Genomic DNA, 22943 nt, shown 5'->3' on the forward strand with positions numbered 1-22943 from the left:
CCCCCCCCCCCCCCCGTTCACCTTTTATGGTGACAGTAATGCCCTTTATTCGCTGTATAATTTGTAACTATTGGCATTAGGCCACAGCACGCAAAAGACAAATTGTTGTTCAATATTTAGTTTATCAATAGATTATTGGGTTTCTATGCCCTGCCTTGGTATAGGCTCTGAGATTAAATCGGCAATGATGTCACACTCCTATCACACACCTATACTGTAGCCTACTCATACTGTCAAATATTTTACACAAGCTACCAGTCTATTTACTCTGTTGGTAGAATGTTTTAATCTCTAGCGGTCATTTATTCTGTATCTGGATAATGGACTGTCAATTACACTACTTACAGTAGCTTACTAAGGCCCACTTCAATGTAAAAGATCGACTGTTCAGCTGTTAAATGCAACTGTATACCTGTATTATAAACCGCGCTGCCGATGATATTGCAAAACTTGAAATACATTTAGTCTCCTGTATCTATTTACGGCCAGAAAAGGTGAGGAATTTATTTTGCAATGGTTATGAAAATAAAATAAATAGGAAAAGGATTCCTGTCTAATTATTTTAGATTCTAAAAATAAAACACAGATTTTCTCTTCTTCTCTTCTCACAATCGGCAAATGGCTGCATTCTTGCTAATATGTTTTTTTGTTTTTTCTGAATAAGCTTTTCATCATATCCCCGATTTGCACCAAATACTTTGACCTACTTTCCAGCTGGCAATGCAATATTTTAACCACTGGCAGGTGTGCGTACGCATGGTTTAAAGATTACGGGGAGGTGAGCACATATAATAAAATTATTATCAATGCCAACTTTTGCGTGAAAAATTGTGCACATACATTTTGGGGTATATACAGTTGAAATCTGAATTTTACATACACCTCAGCCAAGTACATTTAAACTCAGTTTTTCACAATTCCTGACATTTAATCCTAGTAAAAATCCCCTGCCATATGTCAGTTAGGATCACCACTTTATTTTAAGAATGTGATATGTCAGAATAATAGTAGAGAGAATGATTTATTTCAGCTTGTATTTATTTAATCACATTCCCAGTGAGTCAGAAGTTTACATACACTCAATTAGTATTTGGTAGCATTGCCATTAAATTGTTTAACTTACGTCAAACATTTCGGGTAGCCTTCCACAAGCTTCCCACAATAAGTTGGGTGAATTTTGGCCCAATCCTCCTGACAGAGCTGGTGTAACTGAGTCAGGTTTGTAGGCCTCCTTGCTCGCACATGCTTTTTCAGTTCTGCCCATACATTTTCTATGGGATTGAGGTCAGGGCTTTGTGATGGCCACTCCAATACCTTGACTTTGTTGTCCTTAAGCCATTTTTCCACAATTTTGGAAGTATGCTTGGGGTCATTGTCCATTTGGAAGACCCATTTGAGACCAAGTTTAACTTCCTGACGGATGTCTTGAAATGTTGCTTCAATATATCCACATAATTTTCCTGCCTCATGAAGCCATCTATTTTGTGAAGTGCACCAGTCCTTCCTGCAGCAAAGCACCCCCACAACATGATGCTGCCACCCCCGTTCTTCACAGTTGGGATGGTGTTCTTCGGTTTGCAAGCCTTCCCCTTTTTCCTCCAAACATAACAATGGTCATTATGGCCAAACAGTTCTATTTTTGTTTCGTCAGACCAGAGGACATTTCTTCAAAAAGTATGATCTTTGTTCCCACTTGCAGTTGCAAACCGTAGTCTGGCTTTTTTATGGCTGTTTTGTAGCAGTGGCTTCTTCCTTCCTAAGCGGCCTTTCAGATTATGACGATAAAGGACTTGTTTGACTGTGGATATTGATACTTTCACACCTGTTTCGTCCAGCATCTTCACAAGGTCCTTTGTTGTTGTTCTGTGATTGATTTGCACTTTTCGCACCAAAGTACGTTCATCTCTAGGAGACAGAACGCGTCTCCTTCCTGAGCGGTATGATGGCTGCGTGGTCCCATGGTGTTTATACTTGCGTACTATTGTTTGTACAGATGAACGTGGTACCTTCAGGCGCTTGGAAATTGCTCCCAAGGATGAACCAGACTTGTGGAGGTCTACAATACTTTTTCTGAGGTTTTGGCTGATTTCTTTTGATTTTTTGTCAAGCAAAGACTTTGAAGGTAGGCCTTGAAATACATTCGCAGGTACACCTCCAATTGACTCAAATGATGTCAATTAGCTCATCAGAAGCTGTTTAAAGGCACAGTCAACTTAGTGTATGTAAACTTCTGACCCACAGGAATTGTGATACAGTGAATTATTAGTGAAATAATCTGTAAACAATGTCCTAACCCCAACTTGCCAAAACTATAGTTTGTTAACAACAAATTTGTGAGTGATTGAAAGATGAGTTTTAATGACTACAACCTAAGTGTGTGTATACCTCTGGTTTCAACTGTATGTACGTACACACGGTTTATAAATTAGGCCCCTGACTTTCCGCGCAGCCCCCAGGCAAGGTCAAATGCCTGAATAGATCTGAGTCTTTGGTCAAGTCAGAATTATGGATGTGGGAGTCCTGTAGGAAGAAGTGCTTAACCTTGTGCCGTGCTCGGTGGTGCAATAGAAACGTCCAGTGCTGCTGCTAACAACATGCCTGCCTGGTGGTTGGTGGTCCTGCGGCCCTAGGAGTGGCGACAGTGGCAGGGTACCCAAGCAAGGGCCAAAATCTGCCCCCTAAAAGGTACCCTATTGTGCGATTCCACGCCAACGGGAGCAAAAAAAATTTTTTGGTATCTAAGACTGTTCTGGCAATTCTTAGAAACGTCCTTGAGAGGAAGGATGTTAGACACACTTTCTACATTTGTATCACAATTTATAGATTTTTGAATCACGATGTATGCATAGTGATCCCTGAACCGTACATGATACAGACAACACCTTGGTGTCGTTATACTCATTATAATGGGCTCTAACATATGGAGTACGTCTACATTCTGAATTACACATTTTCACGTGAAAAATATTTAGATGAATATCTCAAAACTATCGTTTTTGATTTTGCTAATTTGTGTAGAAATATTGTCTGGAACCATATACTCTTCAAACTCCAGAGTGGGCTCTCTGGTACTTTTATTGAAATGACCCATTTTTGACATAGAAATTTACATTTTAGGTCATTAACCAATCACAGCCCTCTTTTAGGATTGCATATTCAGCAAATCACCAGCAGAAGGAATTCCCTTTGATTCTATTTGCCATCCACTGTGTTGGTGGTGCTCATAAAATTGATCAGAACTTTTAGCAGAGAGCCCCCTGGACATTTGATGTACTTGTCGATGATATTTTTTCCAAACAAAAGAATCAAAAAGGGGTCGTTTTAAAATATTCATATTTTTAATGTTGGATAAATGCATTGGAAAATGTGTATTTCAGAATCTAAACATATTCCATATGTTGGAGCACACTCTAAGGAGCACAATGACACCAGTATGTTGTCTGTATCATGTAGGGTACACGGATCGTCAGGTCTTACAGGAGGCATGTATAGGTCTATAAAAGGGCCTAAAATGGCCACTTTAATCATGATTTTCTTCAAAAAATGGTTTGCCATACTAATGTAAAAAGCATGTCAAACATCCTTCCTCTCACTTAAGTTTCTATGTGAGACTTGCCAGAACAATCTGAGGTATCAAAAATATTTTCCGCTTCGGTGACATTTGGGACACACCCAATATCACACACCTCATCTCCGGAACCACAGGAGGGAAATTGAGGTGGAGGAAATTGTGGCTGTTTCTTGGGTAAAGCTACCATTAGATCCCTGTGTATCTGGATGGGCAATAAGGCCTACAGAGAGTGCTTCTGAGCTCTGACACAGTATGAAATTTGTGCTTTTCACCACGTTCTCCAATAATAAACCAAGATGGCCGTTTAGGACTGAGGAAAACAGTACCTGGACTTTCAGGCCATTCTCTCTGACAACATGAAGATGCCCAACTGTCTCAGCCTTTTGGCTTTGTCAATAGTGAATATGAGGTCTTATCATATCTGTGGGTGGTGGTATTTCTGAGACTATTTTATTTGACTGAGGCACAAATAGGAATAGTTTCAGTATAATGTCACAGTTGAATTTTTGGAGCACAAGCTGGCAGTGAAATGTATGCGCCACAAGCCTCCGTTCTTTTTTTTTACATCCTTGTGGATATCTCACAGCCAGGATGGCCCCAATCAGTATTCAAGCAGACAGCCCCGACAGACATTGACGCTGTGCCAGTATTTATGTCGCCGGAAAAGTTTCTCCCTCTATCTTCGAGGCAAATTTATCGCAAGTCTCCCCAGAATGTGACGGGTGGAACTGTGTGATTAATTTGGCCAGTCGTTTTTTAATGTGCTCCGGGATGCGTAGCACTTATTGTCTTCCCCCACACGTCTATTACCAAATCTGCAACAACAAAAAAATCCTGAAGCCGCCTGTCTCCCTCCTCAGCCCTGTTGCCTCATTCCAGGTCTGAGATTTGGGGTCGTCTTGGGGCTAGCCTAGCACTGAGACCCGACCCGGGTCCAGTCTGTACTGGTGTTTCTCTCTTCTGTCAAAATACATCTCCTGCTCCTAAAGTGTTGAAAGCTGTGTAAATGTCAAAACCATCCATCTGAGGTGTGGAGGGGAGGAGAGGGAAGGGAGACTGAGCCATCCGGTGAAGCTATTCCCTGATTTCTTCTCACTGCGGCAGCGGTTGCCAGGTGCAGATGTTGCTCCTCGCTCCGCCTGCCTCTGAACCAGTAGCCAGGTTTTCTCTATCTTCTCTCATTTTTTTCTTTTTTGGTGGGGGTTGTTTTTGAATATCCATGAGAGGGTGGATCCGCTGGGGCTCCTGTCAGGGAATTTTGCGAGCAACATATCTCTCGGTTTTTAACAACGTCCCCTCTGACTGGCCTGGCCTGCTGTCCTGCTGTTGGTTAGGGGAGGTTGGTGTGTTTGTGGTTTTCCATTTTTACCCATTTGGCTGATGTGTTCTCTCTCCTGGCTTGGCCCTAGTTGACTGCTACAGCACAGAGGATCTCTTCTAAGTTGAACAGCGAGAGAACCCTGTTGCACAGGAAGGCATTGGCCTAATGCAGCCCCCACTGTAGCCCTTCCCCACATCGGCGCAATGTAGACCTAGCATAGACTCAGTGTAGACCTATAATAGTATGTAGTTATAACCTGGACCCATGCTAACCAAACACAGCCCTGACAGACCTCTTTCATCTCCTCAGGAGCCACCACCATGTCCCCACTATGTGTTTAATGCTTTTGTTTTTTTGTTGTCACTTTTGACTAGAAACTCCTATCCTGCTGAGAACAACCCCATCCTTCCTCTAGTCCTCTATTTACACTCTGCTGCAGGAAATGTCTCTTAAAGAGATTGGTGAGGTGGGGGGATGAGAGCCCTGCTGTGCTATTTCGATATTATTTTTCCTTCTCCTCCTCTCCAGTGCACTGGCAGCAGCACTCTGTGGCTCCCTTATCCTCTGCTCTCATCCTCATCCTCAGTAAGACCAGCCTGCAGGTCTGTGCTTGGGGAATTCTGCTGCAGCCAGAATCCACCTGTTCCTCTCCACCGCACATGCAGGGCTTCAGCCCGGCCCCAATAACAGGGGGAAGTAGCATCACTGTGTGAGCCGCCCGGCAGCAGCAGGCAGCCGTTGTGGTGCATACTAAGAACACATTTCTCCCAGTTCCCTGGGTATGATCTCAAACCAGGATCCATTTACTTCCAGGCGCAATGTCAACAGGCAAATCTAGGAGAAAGTCTGCAGTTTTTTTGAATGTGGTGATTTTTAAAAAACAAATGACTTGTGAGAGAGAGACAAATGCTGCTTGATTACAGGTTGTGTTGAGTCAGTAACAGGCTCATCTGGGTAGAAATGTGTGACAATCAATTTGCAGAGAACTCCCCATGCTGAATGGGAAGTTGATTGACAGGGAGCCTAAGCCACTTCCAGTTTCTTTAATACCATGTACCTATAATGTATTTTGACAAGTAAAGCCCTGAAATTAGGGTTTGCAAACATTCCCTGGAGAATTAAGGTACAGACAGCAAGCAGGCTTTTTTTCTCTAATCCTGAACTCACACACATAGACATGTGCATACACACACACACACACACACACACACACACACACACTGATTGTATACAATGGAACATTTAAACATGCTTTCCAAAGTCAGGGCCATTTGATTTCCTGTCTTTCCCTCTCTTTCTCATTCTCTTTCTGTTTCTCTCTTGCTATATATATATATATATATATATGTGTGTCTGTGTCTCCCAGTCTCTCTCTATCATTCACTCACTGCCTCTACTATCAACAATGGCCAGTTATAGAAAGGAAATCAATGCATTAATAAGTGTGTTCTCTCTTTTCCATTGATCTGGCCTCCAGTGTAAATGTTTCGACTCCCTTTCTTCTGTAAGAATGGCTTAAAATGGAAGGTTAGGACTTCAGCATGGCCTTAAGATGTTATATAGACAGATGTAAAACGCACACACACGGTCATTCATATCATGTTGAGCCACAGAATCTCTTGACTTTACCACTCTCCCCAGTCAGAGAAAGTATTCTGCCATTCACCCACAGAATGGGAAGATTCAAGGGCATAAGAGTAGCTCTCTGGAGACATCCTTACCTCTGGACTGTAGCAGGCTTGGGTTCAAATACTATTTGAAATCATTTCAAATACTTAAGCTGGGCTTGATTGAGTTTTCCAGTTGCAATAGAACAAATAGAATAGTCGCAAAAGTGCAAACCCCGCCCCGACCTGCACTTCCAGGCAGACTAAAGCAAATGCTAACTGTTTTTGAAAGATTTCGCCTAGTATTTGAACCCAGGTCTGGTCTATAGTGCTGATTGGTACTCGTTACTTAATTATACATTTAGACCCACCACGCTACAACACAAAGGGCCGCTGTGCCTCTTTTGACCCAAAGTCTCCCTTTGTGCCGGGGCTCTGAAAAGGAGTTAAACAAAATAAAGAGGGGCACTTAAATATGTTGCCACAGAAACTTAATTGACAGATTGAAGCCAGGCCGGCAGTGTTTTTCGGGGGACCTTCTCTTCTTCTCTTCTCTATGGCTCTTTGCGTGAATAGCTTTTCTCTTTTCTCCCTGGCTCCCCCACTGTGAGGTCCAGGAGGTCTGACCAACCGGTTCACTCCTGTTTCCACAACTTCACTTCCCATTGTAGTGAGAGAGGAGCGACCTGGAGGAGCATTTATTCACTATTAACACCTAATGAACGTGAGAAATGGAAGTAGAGATTAAATGAGAGATTTTTTTTTTCTGCCTTATAAAGGGATGCTAGCCATGCAGGAGACAAGTGGTTATATACATTGTGGGCATAATTGCACATTTGCATTTCAAAAGTTTTAGTCCTTTTTTTATAACCAAATGTGAAATACATTCATGTTAACATACTAAGGTAGAATGTTGGTTATAGGATATGATGGTCTGATGATGTGTGGAAAGCACAATTCATATTCTAATCAAAAGAGTGAAGGACACTTTTCTGTTGATTGCAAAATGGACACGCGACACTCTATACTGATATGTGTTTTCCACTTTTTGTAAACTATGGTATTTGCACAGAAAACTCAAGAATAGCGTTATTGTATTGTATTGTGTACTCCTTTAGAACCCTGAAAGCTCTCTCAAACGCGACACTTTCTCTCCCTTCATCTCCCTTCATTTGTGTTGAAAGCTGTCACTGAACAAGAAGTCTCCCATAAAAATAACATCTGCACTGATTATGAGGTTGTTGGTGGTGGTGGGGGGGGGGGGGGGGGGGGGGATAAAATGAATAATTCCTCATGTTTTCCCTTCCTCTTCCCTTGCAGTGTGACAGCGAGAGTGACGTTGATGACAAGGTACGACTTTTTTCTGTTTATCTTTCCCCACCACATCACTTGTACTTGAGGAGTTGTGAATAACAAATGTTGAGTTCCCGACTGAAGAAGAAAAGTGAGAGGAGATGAGGAGGAGCTATAATGGAGCCACAACGCTGCTGGTCCCACTACTGTTGAGCATTTGCGTCCCACAGATAAGTAACAGAAAAGAAAGAAACTAACAAGGAAAACACACAGGCAACTGCCAAAATAAAGGAAACCGCAACTTAACGTGTCTTTAGAGGGCGGTGGGCCAGTTTAGATTCAGTCAAAATCACATGTTATTTGCTACATGCTTTGTAAATAAATAACAGTTGTGCACTATCAGTGAAATGCTTACTTACGGGCCCTTCCCAACAACGCAGAGAGAAAGACAATAGAGAAGTAATAGACAAGTAAAAAACGTAATAATGAAAGTAATAATAAAAACAAAATGAATTATGATAACATGGCAATATACAAGGAGCACCAGTTCAATGTGCAGGGTTGCCAGATAATCGAGGTAGATATGTACATTAGGGCTGACCCCATGTGGTCAACTGGTCGATTGATTGGTCGATAGCTGTTGGTCGACCGAGATTTCTTTAGTCAAGCATATAGCAACAACATTTTGTTTTAATCAAGGTGCAACAAGACGCCTGTCTGATTCGCGCCTAGAGACTAATCCATTGTGGAGGCCGTGGGAATGGGACAGTCCATCACTCTTAAGACATGTGTCACAGAAATTGTATATGGTTCTATTACATGCCTTAATTGTCTAAGAATTGTGAGGAGAGAGGAAACCCCAACTTATTTAGGTCTATAATCAAAAGCCTAACTGTTAAATGTGCCTGACTTTATGCATCATCCATATACAGCACCAGTCAAACGTTTGGACACACCTACTCATTCCCTGCTTTTTCTCTGTTTGACTATTTTCTACATTGCAGAAAAGTAGTGAAGACATCAAACTATGAAATAACACATATGGAATCATCTAGTAACCCCAAAAAATATCGATTTTAGATTCTTCAAAGTAGCCACCCTTTGCCCTGATGACAGCTTTGTACACTCTTGGCATTCTCTCAACCAGCTTCATGAAGTAGTCATCTAAAATGCAAAAAATAAATTGATTGGTATTTTTGTTGAGGTCAGGCCCTAGTGTACATACAGTATAACGAGACATAAAGTGGCAGATAGTAAACAGTAGCAGCAGCATATGTGATGAGTCAAAAAAGTTGGTGCAAAAAGGGTTCAATGCAGATAGTATAAATGCAGATAGTATAAATGCAGATAGTATAAATGCAGATAGTATAAATGCAGATAGTATAAATGCAGATAGTATAAATGCAGATAGGTAGCTATTTGGTGAACTATTTACAGTGCCTTCACACCCCTTGACTTTTTCCACATTTTGTTTTGTTACAGCTTGAAGATTTTGTGTCACTGGCCTACACACAATACCCTATAATGTCAAAGTTAAATTATGTTTTTCGAAACATTTACTAATTAATACAAAAGGAAAGCTGAAATGTCTTGAGTCAATAAGTATTCAACCCCTTTGTTAAATTATGGACAGTATGTGGATATAATATTTAGAATATGTAGGATAGAAAACTATATTGTCACGCCCTGACCTTAGAGATCCTTTTTATGTCTCTATTTCGGTTTGGTCAGGGCGTGAGTTGGGGTGGGCATTCTATGTTTTGTGTTTCTATGATTTTCTATTTCTATGTTTTGGCCGGGTATGGTTCTCAGGGACAGCTGTCTATCGTTGTCTCTGATTGGGAACCATACTTATGTGCCCTTTTTCCCACCTGTGTTTGTGGGAGGTTAACTTTGTTTGATGGCACATAGCCTGAAGCTTCATGGTTTGTTTTGTATTGGTTATTGTCTTATCGGCGTCATTTTGAATAAAATAAAATGCACGCTCACCGCGCTGCACCTTGGTTCAGTTCCTTCAATAGCCGTGACATATATATATATATATATATATATATATATATATATGTACGCGGTGAGCGTATATCCTTCAACAGAGGTGACATATATATATATATATATATCATCTCATCAAAAGAAAATGTACGCTCAACACGCTGCACCTTGGTCCAGTTCCTTCAACAGCAACAGCCGTGACATATATATATATATATATATATATATATATATATATATATATATATATATATATATATATATATATGTCACGGCTGTTGAAGGAACTGGACCAAGGTGCAGCGTGTTGAGCGTACATTTTATTTTCTTATATATTTTCTTATATATACAGCAAAAGTTGAATAGGATGGCATTGACAGGAATACATAATATACATATGAAATGAGTAAAACAGCTGAGTACAAAAGCTGAAGAACATACGCACATCCAGGTTCTTTCTGCAGGTGCTGGAGTTGTAGGCAAACTCATGGAAAACAGAAAGGAAAACGCTGTACACTGCTGCTCATGCTCCTATGTGATTTTTTTATAGTAAAAACATTCTGACCCTTAGGTCTTCATCAGTCATCCATACATAAAACAGTATGTAAACATTATTAAAGTGACCAGCGTTCCAATAGAGTGTACAATAGAGATTCTGTCATCTGTGTATCTGTTGGTGCGGTATGCAAATTGGAGTGGGTCCAGGGTGTCTGGGAGGATGGTGTTGATGTGAGCCATGACCAGCATTTCATGGCTACAGATGTGAGTACTACAGGGTGATAGTAATTTAGACAGTTTACCATGGTGTTCTTGGGCACAGAGACTATGATGGTCTGCTTGAAACATGTAGGTATTACAGACTGGGTCAGGGAGAGGTTGAAAATGTCAGTGAAGACACTTGCCAGATGGTTAGTGCATGCTCTGAGTACGCATCCTGGTAATCCGTCTGGCCCTGCGGCCTTGTGAATGTTACCGTGTCTTACTCACATCCAGAACAGCTGGTGCTCTCACACATGGTTCAGTGTTGCTTGCCTCAAGGCAAGCATAGAAGGAATTTAGCTTGTTTGGTAGGCTCGGGTCACTGGGAAGCTCACTGTTGGGTTTCCCTTTGTAATCCGCGATAGTTTACAAGCTCTGCCAAATCCTACGAGCGTCAGAGTCGGTGTAGTAGGATTCCATTTTTGTCTTGTATTGATGGTTCGTCGAAGGGTGTAGCAGGATTTCTTATAAGCATCCGGGTTAGTGTCCCGCTCTTTGAAAGTGGCAGCTCTATCCTTTAGCTCAGTGCGGATGTTGCCTGTAATCCATGGCTTTGGGTTGGAATATGCATGTACGGTCACTGTGGGGACGACGTCATCGATGCACTTTTTAATGAAGCTGGTGACTGATGTGAAACTCCTCAATGCCATCAGATGAGTGCCGGAACCTATTTTATTCTGTGCTTGCGATTGTGGCCTGTGGAATTTTTCCCCCGCTCCTCTACCAAGGATATTGACGGGAACTGGAACATGCTGTCGTACATGTTGATACAGAGCATCTCAAACATGCTCAATGGGTGACATGTCTGGTGAGTATGCAAGCCATGGAAGAACTGGGACATTTTCAGCTTCTAGGAATTGTGTACAGATCCTTGCGACATGGGGCCGTGCATTATCATGCTGAAACATGAGATGATGGCGGTGGATGAATGGCACGACAATGGGCCTCAGGATCTCGTCACGGTATCTCTGGGATTTCAAATTGCCATCGATAAAATGGCACTCTGTTCACAACGTTGACCTCAGACAACCCGATCGCCCACACGACGCCATACATACTGTCTGCCATCCGCCCGGTACAGTTGAAACCGGGATTCACCAGTAAAGAGCACACTTCTCCAGATTGCCAGTATATACTGAACATGAGCATTTGCCCTCTGAAGTTGTTTGCAACGCCAAACTGCAGTCAGGTCAAGACACTGGTGAGAGCAACGAGCACGCAGATGAGCTTTCCTTCGGATAGTTCTTTGGTTGTGCAAACCCACAGTTTGATCAGTTGTCTGGGTGGCTGGTCTCAGACGATCCCGCAGGTGAAGATGCCATATGTGGAAGTCCTGGGCTGGCATGGTTACACATGTTCTGCGGTTGTGAGGCCATTTGGACTGGCAAATTCTCGATAACGACGTTGGAGGCAGCTATTGATAGAGAAATGAACATTCAATTTGATGGCAACAGCTCTGGGGGACATTCTTGCAGTCAGCATGCCAATTGCACACTCCCTCAGAACATCTGTGGCATTGTGTTGTGACACAAAACTGCACATTTTAGAGTGCCCTTTTATTGTCCCAAGCACAAGGTGCAACTGGGTCATGATCATGCTGTTTAATCAGCTTCTTGATATGCCATACCTGTCAGGTGGATGGGTTATCGTGGCAAAGGAGAAACGCTCACTAACAGGGATGCAAACAAATTTGTGCATTTAAACAAACAAAATGTGTGCATTTAAACAAACATTTAAGATACATTTCTGTGCGTATGGAACATTTCTGGGATATTTTATTTCAGCTCATGAAACATGGGACCAACACTTTACATGTTGAGTTTATATTTTTGTTCATTGTAGTTTACAGCTATCATAAGGTATTCTAACTCTGGTGAGCAGAATCTCGAGACTTCTTCATTTTAGAGATCGCACACCAGCTGTTTTTAACAAAGAGATACACACCACCCCCCTTGAGCTTACCTGACACTGCCGTTCTGTCCTGCCGATTGTATATTATCCATGTCCTTGATCATCCACGTTTCCGAGAAACATAGGATAGCACAGCTCACATCAGCCTCTATATCGCCGTCTCTTTCTCTTCCGAGTGTCAGGGATTAGTGCCTGGCCAGGGGTGAGCAGTATGCCGCCGACTCGTTGAAGTTGAAATGTTCATCCAAATCGAGGTGAGTGATCGCTGTTCTGATGTCCAGAAGATATTTTCAGTCGTAGGAAATGATGGCGGACACATTATGTACTAAAAGAGTTAAGATCAGGGCAAAAATACACACAAAATAGCGGAATTGGTCAGGAGCTCGGAAAATGTTACGCTATACACTGTACACTCCAGCGCCATTCTGGCAAAGATTCTACAAGTGTCTGGAACTCTTGTTGGAGGGATGCACACACATTTGGTGTTTTGTTGATGGCGGTGGAAAACGCTGTCTCTGTTGCCGCTCCAGAATCTCCCACAAGTGTTCAATTGGGTTGAGATCTGGTGACTGAGACGGCAATGGCATAGAGTTAACATTGTTTTCATGCTCAAAAAATCTTTCCGTTACCACTCGTGCCCTTTGGATGGATTCATTGTCATCCTATGGGGGCGTAACCATGGTAGCCAAAATAATAGCCTGCCTAGCATTTTTTATGTACTTGATGGGATGTTAACTGCGTAATTAACTCAGGTACCACAACTGTGTGGAAGCACCTGCTTTCAATAACCTTTGTATCCCTCATTTACTCAAATGTTCCCATTATTCGTTTTTCACAACGCAAATTATAACACTGCTTTTATAGGTGTAAGAGAATGTTGCGTCTTTCAATTTGCAACTCCTTTAACCTCAATGATAACCCCAGACTGCGTACAACATGTATCACATTTTATATACAGTACAACAATGTGACGCAAATCTAGATAATAAATGTCATTGATCACTCTATTATGTAGATTTGAGTTATCATATTCCAATTCATTTCATGCAGAAAATACACTACTGATGTCCCTAATATCCTACGGATAGCATTGCAGCATGTACAGTATCACAGTCTTTATGTTGTTAAATGGCAGATTTGCCCAGTTACCATCAGTTATTCATCTTCTGTCTTTTTGACAGCTGTTGGCCAGCGTCTATACAGAGTATTTGTAATAATATCAATTTCACAACTGTACACTTGTTTACTTGGGTGGCTGGCTTGTTCATCTATGGTTTCCTCCACCACCACCTGCAGCCATTCCACCATGAACCACCAATGGGAGCCTCACACATCTTAATTCCCCCGCAGTTTAGCAATTACTCCCTGGTAAATGAATGAGATAGCATGCCTAATCTCCTGTAAGCTTATCTCCCAGTTCTGTGGAAATGTCGGCTCCGCTCGCCCTATAAATAATACATTGATAGCAGCATAATTTGCATGAACTGTAGCTTTGGCAAGTCAATAGGCTTTTATCTCTTCATTGAACCAAAAAAGTGAGTGAATGAGTGAGTGTGGGAAGGGGAGCCTCTCTCTCACCCGTCAGTTTGACATGACAGGAAGGGAGTTTTCAGGGCCTGTCAGTTTCCATACAGCTCCCTGGCATCACTATGGGTGAGGAGGGGGAGGGGAGAGGAAGGAACTACTCTACAGACAGAAGCCCCCACCTCTGTATCCTCAGATCAACCCTCCCTCTCTGTTTGCTGTTCTGTGTCTATCCATACCCCTACCTCCTACACCTGCCACATGGTAGGTTCATTGCTAATTTGAAATAGAAATGCCATATGTGTTATGTCAGGGGGTTGTTTTAACTATGTACGTGTTGTTCACAACATGTGGAAGCAATTACTGAGTTGCTGGAAATTCAAAGAGTGTGTTTTCTCTCTTTCTCCAGAAAGGCTAATCTATCAGAACCTTTTTTTAAAAATCTATTCAGTGAACGCATAGGGAATGGGGTGGGGTTGGTCCATGTGAGTGCAGTAGTCTCTGGACTTGACTGGCGGTAGTTAACTCCAGGCAGTCATGGGGCCTCGGAAAAAATGTGCCACTGTCCATAGAAACCAGACAGAGCTGACGTACATCACAGTGGAGCCGTTGTGAATTCCTAAAGTACTCCTCTCTGAAAGAGCACCATGTCTTACATGTTCATTACATGAGCTAAAAAAGAATGTCTGTGTTTGGGTAAGGACCGTAGTAAACGGACCTCTTCTAGATCGAGGAAATGGAGAGGACTATTAACATCATCAAGATGACAGAGTGGCATCCATAGAAAATTTAATGATGAGGGTCAGAGAGAGATGGAAAAAAAATCTATCTTGACAAGCCATCAGTGGAGTCAAATCACCAGTGTAAAATTGGTTTTCATGAAGGAAAGACAAACACTGTCATTTGTAATTGGCCACACTTACAATAACTCTGTCTGTTTAATTTCTAGCATGTTAACTGCAACAGGTGCTGCCAACAATGGCTGCTTTCTTTCACTTCACATCAGCAGCCACCTGAACACCCACATTGTCAGGATTTAACAGATTACATCAATTAGAATATTGCTTGCAGGTGTGCCCGTTTGGTGCAATCAGTTACAGTTATTTGAATAAAACTGTCTGGTAGCCAGGCTGGTGTATGGTATTGCAGGCCAGCCTGGGTAGATACGAGCATGTCGTAAAACCATTATATTCAAACACACAACAGATAAGACTGCAGATGTATTCCAATGTATTCCCGTGTTGTTTTTTTTTAGATTGCTCGGTAACCTCTGAGTCCTATGTTGTCAGTGGGGATGTTTATGTAGATTCACCTGCATGGCTGTGCCTGCCCCAGATATAGGTCTACAGGCCTACTCAGATTGTTTTCTCATCGCTCGTATTTCCTCCATGGAGCCTAGCCCTCTGTTTAAAGAAATGTGTAATTTTCCTCCATTATCCCAACATAATGTTTGACAATGAACAGTATTCAAAGTCAGAAATAGTATCCTTGACCCTGAATAACCCACCAAATAACCCCCTGCTGTGGCCTGAAGCGTAGCTCAGATGATTACGATGATTTCTCTTTTATGGAGAGCATAATGAAGTCTCTGTGTTGTTTCAACTATTAAAACGTGGGTGTATGTGCGGGCGTGCATGCATGTGTGTTTGTAGCCTGGCTAAATTAAATGTTCATGAAGAGGGCTAACCGCGTGCTTGAAGAATTGCCTCCACAACAGAAGGACCTGTGTGTAAACAAACCCTGTTGTACTGTCACAGGCATTTTAGTGGAATATGAATGGCCCAGTAGATTGTATCAGGGTCAAATGAGTTCAACTCATCCTATTCTGGGCGGTCGGCTCTCTGTGACTCTATTGATGACATATTATTTATGTCTGTTGAGTGGTTCATACAAAGCATGTGTTACCCATTAGCCTGCTTTACACTAAAATCTGTTCCTCAATGGCACTGTTTGTCTAAGGTTGATGTTTGATCAAACAGGACGTCACCAACTTAGCCACTCAATTTATTTTTAACAATATTTAATGTAATTGTGAATCAGATTGTATGTGTTAATTTACTTTATTCCGTTTATTTTTGCAGGGAAAGTGGACATTAACCCCCTATAGTCGATTGACGCACCGGTTCTAAGACTCATCTAAACGTAACTGGTACCGGTTCTAAAAATATATGGAAGTATGAAGGCCGTTTTGTGCCTAACTAAAAAAGGGGTTAAATATGTGACTGACCGGCTCAATTCGGTCTAAAATATTGTTTGTTACATTAGATAAAAATAGAGACTCTATCTAGCTACAAAATGGTATATCATACACTGCAGTTGAGGAACAATGGGAAAGTAATTCTGCTTTAAAAGTTGATGAACTTGTAACCCCACTTTTAAGAAACTGGCACTTGAATGTTTTGGTACACCTACTGGAGAGCTCTTCTTTGTCTACACCCATTCATTCACACCCTCTTATTAAGCCTTATCCCCACCCATCTCTTAAAAGGATTCACATGTGAGGCCATGTGCTAAACATAGGGAGTAAGGTAGTGTAGTAAACAACCAAAGATTTCAAGACTAAAAGTGGTGAAAGTAGTAGCAAAAATACACTATCTAGTCCTTGGCCTATATCCTAATCCAATTTTGGTGCAGGTCATGTTTTTCTTCGCATAAATGTTTCTAGTAAACACACACTATATCAAATAAAAGTTTATTTGTCACATGCACTGGATACAGAAAGAGTAAACGGTATAGTGTAACGGTTACTTGCATATTTGCATATTAGTAATATCAAAAATAGTGTCCAGATATATATTGTATAAATATTTGAGAATTATTAGATGATTCTTACTCAGACACACCTGTTCAAATTGATGGGTCGTGTGAAAGAAACCATCCCCCAGCCACATCTAGCTAAGTGGTTGAGTCACTATTGTTTAGACATGTACACATGTTCATGAAATACAATAGATTACAATAATTACCCCCAGACACACCTGGTTAACTTGATGGGTCATGAAATCATCTGGCAAAGTGGAGTCTTTTGTTTAGACATGTAGCTAGATAGCTAAACAATTAACCTAATGTTGCTTTCAAGACAACTGGGAACTTGGAAAAATCAAAGTCAAATCATGACACCAGTGATCATCAGGTCGGAATGTCGGGTCTCTAGAAAGAGGCCCGAGTTCCCAAGTTGGAATTCCGAGTTGGATGACCGGTCAAAACTATTTTTTACCAGTCGGAGTTCCCAGTTGTCGTGAACACACTGAAATCGGAAGTTGAACATTTCCGAGTTCCCAGTTGTTTTGAATGCAGCGATAATCTCAACCCATACTACTAGCAATACAAACTGATTGTCACAGCTAGCCACCATGCATGAATCTGCAGGTAGCTAAAGCTAACCAACTAGTTTCGATGTTGGCTAGCCAGATAACATTAGGCTATAACTAGCAATGCAAATGGCTTTCTGAGATACGAATAATATTAATACATAGATCATACACGTAATGTTAGCTAGCGAGCCAGCCAGCTAACGTTAGCTAGCTAGCTAACAGTACACTTTAACTTGCAATGAAAGTGACTTAATGACAACATTTTTTACTTATAATATCTGAAAATGTAGCTAGCTAGACTTACCCGTATAGATGGATGAACGCTTCTCCCTCTCTGTCACGAATGGCATGGTTGCCCTTAGTTTGACGATGTAATCCGGAAACAGGTGTTTTGTACAACAGCCTTCTGTGTTCTCTTTTCAACTCCCTTCACATATTTGCAATCAAATGCCAGAATTTTCTCCATCTCCTTAGCTATCATATTCTGCTTCTACCAGGCATTCCACTGATTTTAAAACTCAGTCAACTTATTTTCCGTGACAACAACACTGTTGTTTTCCCCATCACTGTCATCAGAAGACTCATCAGAAGCTACATTTTGCAGTTCTTCATGATATCTTTCTAAAAAGCAGCTACTTTGCAGCTCATGTTATAGACAGAACCATGCTACATGGCAGACCAATTCATTATTCATTATCAAGAGTGTGCAAAGCTGTCATCAAGGCAAAGGGTGGCTACTTTGAAGAATCTCAAATATAAAATATATTTTGATTTGTTTAACACATTTATGGTTACTACATGATTCCATATGTGTTATTTCATAGTTTTGATGTCTTCACTATTATTCTACAATGTAGAAAATAGTAAAAAATAAAAATAAAAAAAAAATAAACTGAGTAGCTGTGTCCAAACCTTTGACTGGTACTGTATGTGTAAAAAAATATATTACAAAATCCTAAGTTTTATATCTCCTAGATATAATTATGATAAACACTTAACTTTGTTTCTTATTATTTATTTTTTGACTGTCTTTTTTGCCATATATAAATGTGTTATTCAGTGCATTTCTTTGGGCTGTAGTAGTAAAGGCCAAATTCAATATTTTAGACTTTTAAGAATGAATCAACTAAAAGTGCTGGTTCTAGCCAGCCGGCTAAATTTCGATCATAGTCCCTGGGCAGGTAATTGTTTTTAGGCTTAGTTATAGTGAAACGTGAATTCTCGTCATCATTTTGACAGTTTGTTGCAAAAGCAATATATTTTGGTCTCTTTTAATAGTAATAGTTGCCCCTAGCAGTTCAACTCTACGTCATCTCAAACTCTCCCTTCTAGATGTTCTGGGTGGTACCACCTCAGGGCTTACTATAAAAGTAGGTGATGTTGCACAAAATTCAAAGGGCATTAAGGCACATTTCTGCATATGACCAAATTAAATGTTTTTGCTTACCGTTTCATATACATCTATGTGCTTTTACGTAGAAAAACATGTAGGCTATGAGGATTCTACATTTATTTGTAGCTACATTTAGTTTTTTCTTTATTTAACTAGGCAAGTCAGTCAGAACAAATCATTATTTACAATGAAGGCCTACCCCTGCCAAACCCTAACCCGGACGACGCTGGGCCAATTGTGCGCCGTCCAATGGGACTTCCCATCACAGCCAGTTATGATACAGCCTGGAATTAAACCAGGGTCTGTAGTGATGCCTCTAGCACTGAAACGCAGTGCTTTAGACTGCTGCGCCACTCGGGAGGCATCATCATTAAAAAAAAAGAATGACAATGGTGGTCATCTCAAATCGTTTTATTTTTTTCCCAACCACTATTACTGCTTGGTCTGCTAATATAGTTAGTTTATAGTTCAATGTTTGTGAGTTCTAATCCCACACGGGGCAGATATATTTTTGTAATTCTTTATTTACAATATTCATCCCATGCCCATACACTTGTAATTCTGAAAAGTGAAAGCATACCTGTGGGATTGCCCTGGTTGTAGTTGTAGTTTTTTACAGTGCATTCAGAAAGTATTCAAATCCCTTGACTTTTTTTTTTTTTTTTTTTTTATTAAATTGTTTTTTCCCCTCATCAATCTACACACAATACCCCATAATGACAAAGCAAAAACTGTTTTATACAATTATAAATAAATACAAATAAATTGCATTTACATAAGTAAGACCCTTTACTCAGTCCTTTGTAGAAGCACAATTGGCAGCGATTACAGTCGTCTTGGGTATGACCCTACAAGCTTGGCCCACCTGTATTTGGGGAGTTTCTCGCATTCTTTTCTGCAGATCCTCTCAAGCTCTATCAGGTTGGATGGGGAGCGTCGCTGCACAGCTATTTTCAGGTCTTTCCAGAGATGTCCGGTTAAGCTGGGCTCTGGCTTAGCCAGAGACTTGTCCCGAAGCCACTCCTGGTTTGGCTTGGCTATGTACTTAAGGTTTTTGTCCTGTTGGAAGGTGAACCTTCGCCCTAGTCTGATTTCCTGTGAGCTCTTGAGCAGGTTTTCATCAAGGATCTCTCTGCACTTTGCTCCGTTCATCTTTGCCTCGATCCTGACTAGTCTCCCAGTCCCTGCTGAAATGCATCCCCACAGCATGATTCTGCCACCACCATACTTCACCGTAGTGAGGGTGCCAGGTTTCTTCCAGACGTGACACTTGGCATTCAGGCCAAAGAGTTGAATCTTGTTTCTCAAGGTCTGAGAGTCTTTAGGTGCCTTTTGGCAAACTCCAAGCGAGCGGTCATGTGCCTTTTACTGAGGAGTGGCTTCTGTCTGGCCACTCTACCATAAAGACCTGATTGGTGGAGTGCTGCAGAGATGGTTGTTATTCTGGAAGGTTCTACAATCTACACAGAGTTACTCTAGAGCTCTTTCAGAGTAACCATCAGGTTTTTGGTAATCTCCCTGACCAAGGCCCTTCTCCCCCAATTGCTCAGTTTGGCCGGGCATTCAGCTCTAGCAAGAGTCTTGGTGGTTACAAACTCCTTCCATTTAAGAATGATGGAGGCCACGGTGTTCTTGGGGACCTTCAATGCTTCAGAAATGTTTTGGTACCTTTCCCCAGATCTGTGCATCGACACAATCCTGTCTTGGCGCTCTACTGACAATTCCTTAGACCTCATTACTTGGTGTTTGCTCTGACATGCACTGTCAACTGTGGGACCTTATATAGACAGGTGTGTGCCTTTCCAAATCATGTCCAATCAATTGAATTTACCACAGGTGGACTCCAAGTTGTAGAAATATCTCAAGGATGATCAATGGAAACAGGATGCACCTGAGCTCAATTTCAACTCTCATAGGAAAGGCACTGAATACTTATGTAAAAATGTCTAATTGTCATTATGGGGTATTGTGTGTAGATTACTGAGGGTTTTTGTTTTATTAATCCATTTTAGAATAAGACTGTAACGTAACAAAATGTGGAAAAAGGAACTGAGTTTATTTGGCCATTGGGAAAAAGCTACTGTAATACTTCAATGCAGATTGGATTGAATTGAGCCCTTAGTCTTAATTTTCAAGGTGATGATTGCACTTTCCTTTCCAACACAACACCGCAACAAATAAAACATATTTGGCGCACCATGGGTGACCAAGTGTCAATAGATGTCAGATACTAGGTGCCTTACCACTGTTAGCTAACTGTTTAGAGCCATATTTGCTTGTGATGCGTATCATTTTATTATCTGAGCATGGCATTGGACTTCTGGTAAGAATGCTTTAGTGAGAAAGTGTTGAGATCAGGTACAACCACGTTTACCCACCCCCAAAATTAATATTTATGAGCAATTCCCCCCGATCTACAACCTGAATGCATTTTTTTTTCATATGAAGGGGTTGGGCAAAGGCTGAAATTGGGGTTGAGAGTTACCCGTTAAGAAAAATACAGACAGACAATAAGCACATGAAGAGCAACATATTGTCCAACACTTAGCACGCAGACAGACAGAGCAATAACACAAAATAAACCTGTTCTGTTTGGTGGAATCCGTCATGCAGATAGAGAATGTTATTCCCACTGTTTCAGTAGGACGACATGGCCTCCGTTAGCTGTGACTATTACCTTCATTGACCTCTGTTCCCCCAAGTAGTCCAAACCAGATCAATTATTATTCCATGCATCTATTTAGAAATATCAGCGAGCCAAAGTTGACAACTTTTCTCATGTCTGTGTTCATGCTACTTGAAGTGAAGAGGGTCATTTTCTTTCATTTAAGAGGAAGAGAAAAAAGGCGGGATTTATCCTTCTCTCTCTGTTTTCAAAGACTGCCCTGAAGTGTCGACCTATCTCTATTATGCTGAGCTCGCCTGTCTGCGCCGCTGCTCGACCAATTTCCTCTGTGTTCTTTAGCTTTAGCAAATAACATCATGGCTCCCTGTCTCTCCTCTCCATGTCAGGAATACTAGCATTAGCCTCTAATATGCTACTCCAGTGCTCTTCTCTTTACCAGTCTTAGCTAACACAGTGGCTGGCCTGCCCTGTCATGGCTCTGCAGCGATGGCGTAATGCTCATTCGCCCAGTGTCGACACCCAGGTCGTCTAATTCCATTTGCTTCTATTTTCCAGGCAGGCAGGCAGTCATTCAGCAGTAACTGTATCTGTCTGAGTCTCCCACTGCCTCTCTCCTCTCTCCCAGGGGACCATTACCACATCCCTGCTAAGGCTCTTTAATGGTTTCAATACTCGCTTGACAGGACGGCACAACGCTGACTTGATTGACACATTAATTCCTCGCTCCCTTATCTCCCGGTATAGGGAGTGAATGGTGTATCACAGAGACGAGTGTTTCTGAGAGCTTATCAGTAATGGCTCGTCAGGTAGTGTCCTCCTAGGTGATGTATCTGGGTAGTGTGTCTTAAGGTAGCATGCACCTACATACGGAGAGCCGTGTCTATGGAAACACAGAACACACCCACTCTACCCCTCCCCCTTCTTCTTCCTCTCTCTTTCTTCCTATCTCTTTCAGTTTTATTATCTCTCTTCCCCTCTCTCAGAGGATTGTGTCATATTGTCGTCCATCTCACTCTCTCTCTCTCTCTCTCTCTCTCTCTCTCTCTCTCTCTCTCTCTCTCTCTCTCGCCTCTATCTGTCTGTGTGTTGCTTTCTTCCCTCTCTCGCTCTCTCGCCCATGTCAGAGAAAAGGAAAAAGGAATGGCAATGAATGTGCCTCTGGCCCCTTATATCACCCAGCCCACCCCCCACATCCCTATTCCATTCCCCCAACCCCTGTGAAGCCCAGGTTCTTTCCCAGACTCCTCATATTCAATAACAAACAGCCCACCCACCAGGTCGCTGACAGCCCTAATAGTTTTTCATGGGGGAAAAAATTGACCGACTTAATGTTTCGACACAAGTGATCATCCGTCCTCATCTCCTTAATGAAATTAGATTAAGTGCACCTGGGAAAGAGCTGATGAAGCAGAATGCCTTGCCACCTCCTTTAATTTAAAACCAATTTGCCAGCAATATTCCCCCCAGCTCGGGATTCTTCTAAGCAGATTCAAAATGGAGGACGAATGAGATCAGACCAGAGCTGACTAGTTTAATTCCGGTCCCCACAGGCAGCACCAAATTATAACTGACACCGGCAACAGAGGCTTTAATATGGAGATGTCATTTTTCTCCTCTCCTCCCCACCTTTGT

At 41.7% G+C, this 22943-nt stretch overlaps 1 protein-coding gene across 20 annotated transcripts in view; it reads left to right on the forward strand.

Annotated features, from left to right (window-relative positions):
• Positions 1-22943, forward strand: part of LOC110525840 (autism susceptibility gene 2 protein) — a 405912-nt gene that overhangs the window by 261697 nt on the left and 121272 nt on the right. For all 20 annotated transcript variants that reach the window (XM_036979978.2, XM_090237745.1, XM_090237740.1 and 17 more), the window contains one exon: positions 7820-7849. In XM_036979978.2, the coding sequence (XP_036835873.2) occupies positions 7820-7849 (30 nt within the window). The remainder of the gene's footprint in view (positions 1-7819; positions 7850-22943) is intronic.

The sequence above is a fragment of the Oncorhynchus mykiss genome, chromosome 6 (assembly GCF_057628025.1).
Source record: "Oncorhynchus mykiss isolate SJ-2025 chromosome 6, ASM5762802v1, whole genome shotgun sequence".
Classification (NCBI taxonomy): Eukaryota; Metazoa; Chordata; class Actinopteri; order Salmoniformes; family Salmonidae; genus Oncorhynchus; species Oncorhynchus mykiss.